At 45.8% G+C, this 2,507-nt stretch overlaps 1 protein-coding gene across 1 annotated transcript in view; it reads right to left on the bottom strand.

Annotated features, from left to right (window-relative positions):
- Positions 1 to 229: 229 nt before the first annotated feature.
- Positions 230 to 2,507, bottom strand: part of LOC116379491 (ras GTPase-activating-like protein IQGAP3) — a 2,746-nt gene continuing 468 nt past the window's right edge. Inside the window, exons 2-9 of the mRNA XM_031841446.1 lie at positions 2,328 to 2,415; positions 2,046 to 2,202; positions 1,833 to 1,910; positions 1,423 to 1,499; positions 1,266 to 1,333; positions 839 to 952; positions 578 to 756; positions 230 to 438 (exon numbers count right to left, since the gene is read on the bottom strand). Coding sequence (XP_031697306.1) covers positions 304 to 438; positions 578 to 756; positions 839 to 952; positions 1,266 to 1,333; positions 1,423 to 1,499; positions 1,833 to 1,910; positions 2,046 to 2,202; positions 2,328 to 2,415 — 896 coding nt within the window. The 3' untranslated portion in view covers positions 230 to 303. The remainder of the gene's footprint in view (positions 439 to 577; positions 757 to 838; positions 953 to 1,265; positions 1,334 to 1,422; positions 1,500 to 1,832; positions 1,911 to 2,045; positions 2,203 to 2,327; positions 2,416 to 2,507) is intronic.

The following is a 2,507-nucleotide window of genomic DNA, read 5'->3' as shown; positions in this document are numbered from 1 at the left end:
TGCGTGAAGTTGCGAGGGCCCGATCAATGCTGCTCGCAGCTTTAATTCCTTTTACATTTACTTCTACATTTCCTTTTAAGTCTCTGAAAAATCTCACATTCCTCAGCTCATCGATTGGCTGAAGTCCAACAAGCCCCTCCTGGTTCTATGCCCCATTGTCCTAAACTTCACTCCCAGCCACTTTCACACAACCCCCGCTCCAGCACATTCCTCAAACCCCCTCTCACAGACACTTAATTCATGAAATGACCAGACTCCTACAAGTAAATATACTGTATCACATTATATCCATAATTAGGAGCTTTAAAACCTAAATTTCTCACAGGTGAGACGGACAGGTGAGGAGACAAACTCACCGTTCACGAGGTTGATGTTGTTCTGGATTTCTCTCCGAGTCAGAAACTCTTCGTAGATATCTTTCTCCTCTTGATCTCCACACTGACACACACACACACACACACACACACACACACACACACACACACACATTAGACACACACATTAGACACACACATTAGACACAGCTGGACTACAGACAGAGTCTTCTGATTGGTCAGAGAGCAGTCTGGTCTCTCACCCTATTGGCTGCCTGCTCCTTCTTCCTGGCTTTGGCCTGCTGCAGCACCTCCTGATAGGCGCTCATCAGCGCCTCCTGCAGGTCAGTGATCAGGGCGTTAGGGTTCCTCAGAGCCTCCGCCGTCACCTCCAGATGACCTCTGTCTACCGCCTCGTTGATGGCGATCACCGCAGCATGGCCTGATGGGAAAACACAGAGTTACCGCTTCCTCCTCCACGGTGTGAGCTCATAGCCAATCAGATCGTCTCTCTCTTTCTCTACCTGCAGCCTCGTCCTCTGACAGCTCATTGGCCAGAAGTCCTCCGATCTTGCTGAATGCCGGCATCTGGATTCCATATTTATCCAACTCTGACGTCATGTTGTTGATCTCCTCCTCTGAACACACACACACACACACACACACACACATCCATTGATGCTACTCACACACACATCCATTGATGCTACTCACACACACATCCATTGATGCTACTCACACACACATCCATTGATGCTCCTCTCACACACATCCATTGATGCTACTCACACACACATCCATTGATTAATGTTGATCATTATTCATCAGCAGATATTAATTTGTATTACACTATTAACATAAATAAACATTATTGATTAAGTTCCCTTAAATCTGTTTATTTAGTTATTGTGACAGACAATTGTCTGTCTGTCTGTGAGGAATCATATCCACCTGTGAACTTGACTTTTCCATAGAGGTCGTGGATCTGAGGAGCCAGACCCAGTCTGTACAGGTACAGGCTGCAGAGAGACAGGTAGAGAGAGAGAGACGGGCTGTTAACAGAAAGATGTGGAGACAGACAAGTGTAGAGACGGACAGGTGAGCTCACCTGAGTGCGTGGATACAGTAAACAGCTCTCGGCATGTTCTTCTTGTCGTAGATGTCTGTAGTTTCTGGATAAAAGATCTGAAAAACAACAACAACCAGTGATTAATACATCAATACTCTGATCACTGGTCAATACATCAATACTCTGATCAATACATCAATACTCTGATCAATAGAGCAATACTCTGATCAATACATCAATACTCTGATCACTGGTCAATACATCAATACTCTGATCAATAGAGCAATGCTCTGATCAATACATCAATACTCTGATCAATACATCAATACTCTGATCAATACATCAATACTCTGATCAATACTCTGATCAATAGATCAATACTCTGATCACTGATCAATACTCTGATCAATACTCTGATCAATACTCTGATCAATACTCTGGTCACTGACCGCTGGCAGGCCGAGTGTCGTCATGGCGATCCTCCAGTGGTTGATGTTGTCAGTGTGACGGAACTGAAGACCGACCGCCTGATGATCAATAACAGCTGATTAGTGACACGTTCACTGTGTGTGTGTGTGTGTTTACACACAGTGTGTGTGCGTGTGTAAATATTGTGTTTTAATATATGTGTGTGTGTGTGTGTGTGTGTGTGTGTTATAGACCTGGTACCGGAGCTGGTCCGGGTCGTAGATCTTCTTCACATTGACCACCTTCGGAGCGAATCGATGACCCAGTTTAGCCAGAACCACTCCGTTCCTCAGAGCCTCCTCCAGCTCAGTGGGAGCAGGAAGCTCCTCCCCCAGACACGCCTCCATCCACCTGAGGAAGTGATGTCACAGGTGATGTCATATGTGACACAACACAGTGAAACTATGTATGAGCCTCCAAAGAAGAAGAACCAGTTCAGTGTGGACCTGGACCAGGCCTGAGTGGACTTTACTGACCTCTTAGCCTCCTCCAGCCTGCAGAGGTACTGATAGGCCACATTCTGGATCCTCTGTTCATCCATCTGCTCTGCTGTCAGACGCTCATCTGGAACACACACACACACACACACACACATATACATATACATATACACACACACACACACACACACACACACACACACACACACACACACA

This window comes from Anarrhichthys ocellatus, unplaced genomic scaffold, assembly GCF_004355925.1.
Source record: "Anarrhichthys ocellatus isolate YVR2014 unplaced genomic scaffold, GSC_Weel_1.0 scaffold4437, whole genome shotgun sequence".
NCBI lineage: Eukaryota > Metazoa > Chordata > Actinopteri > Perciformes > Anarhichadidae > Anarrhichthys > Anarrhichthys ocellatus.
The sequence above is the reverse complement of the archived record's forward strand: the minus strand, read 5'-3'. Positions and strand labels throughout refer to the sequence as shown.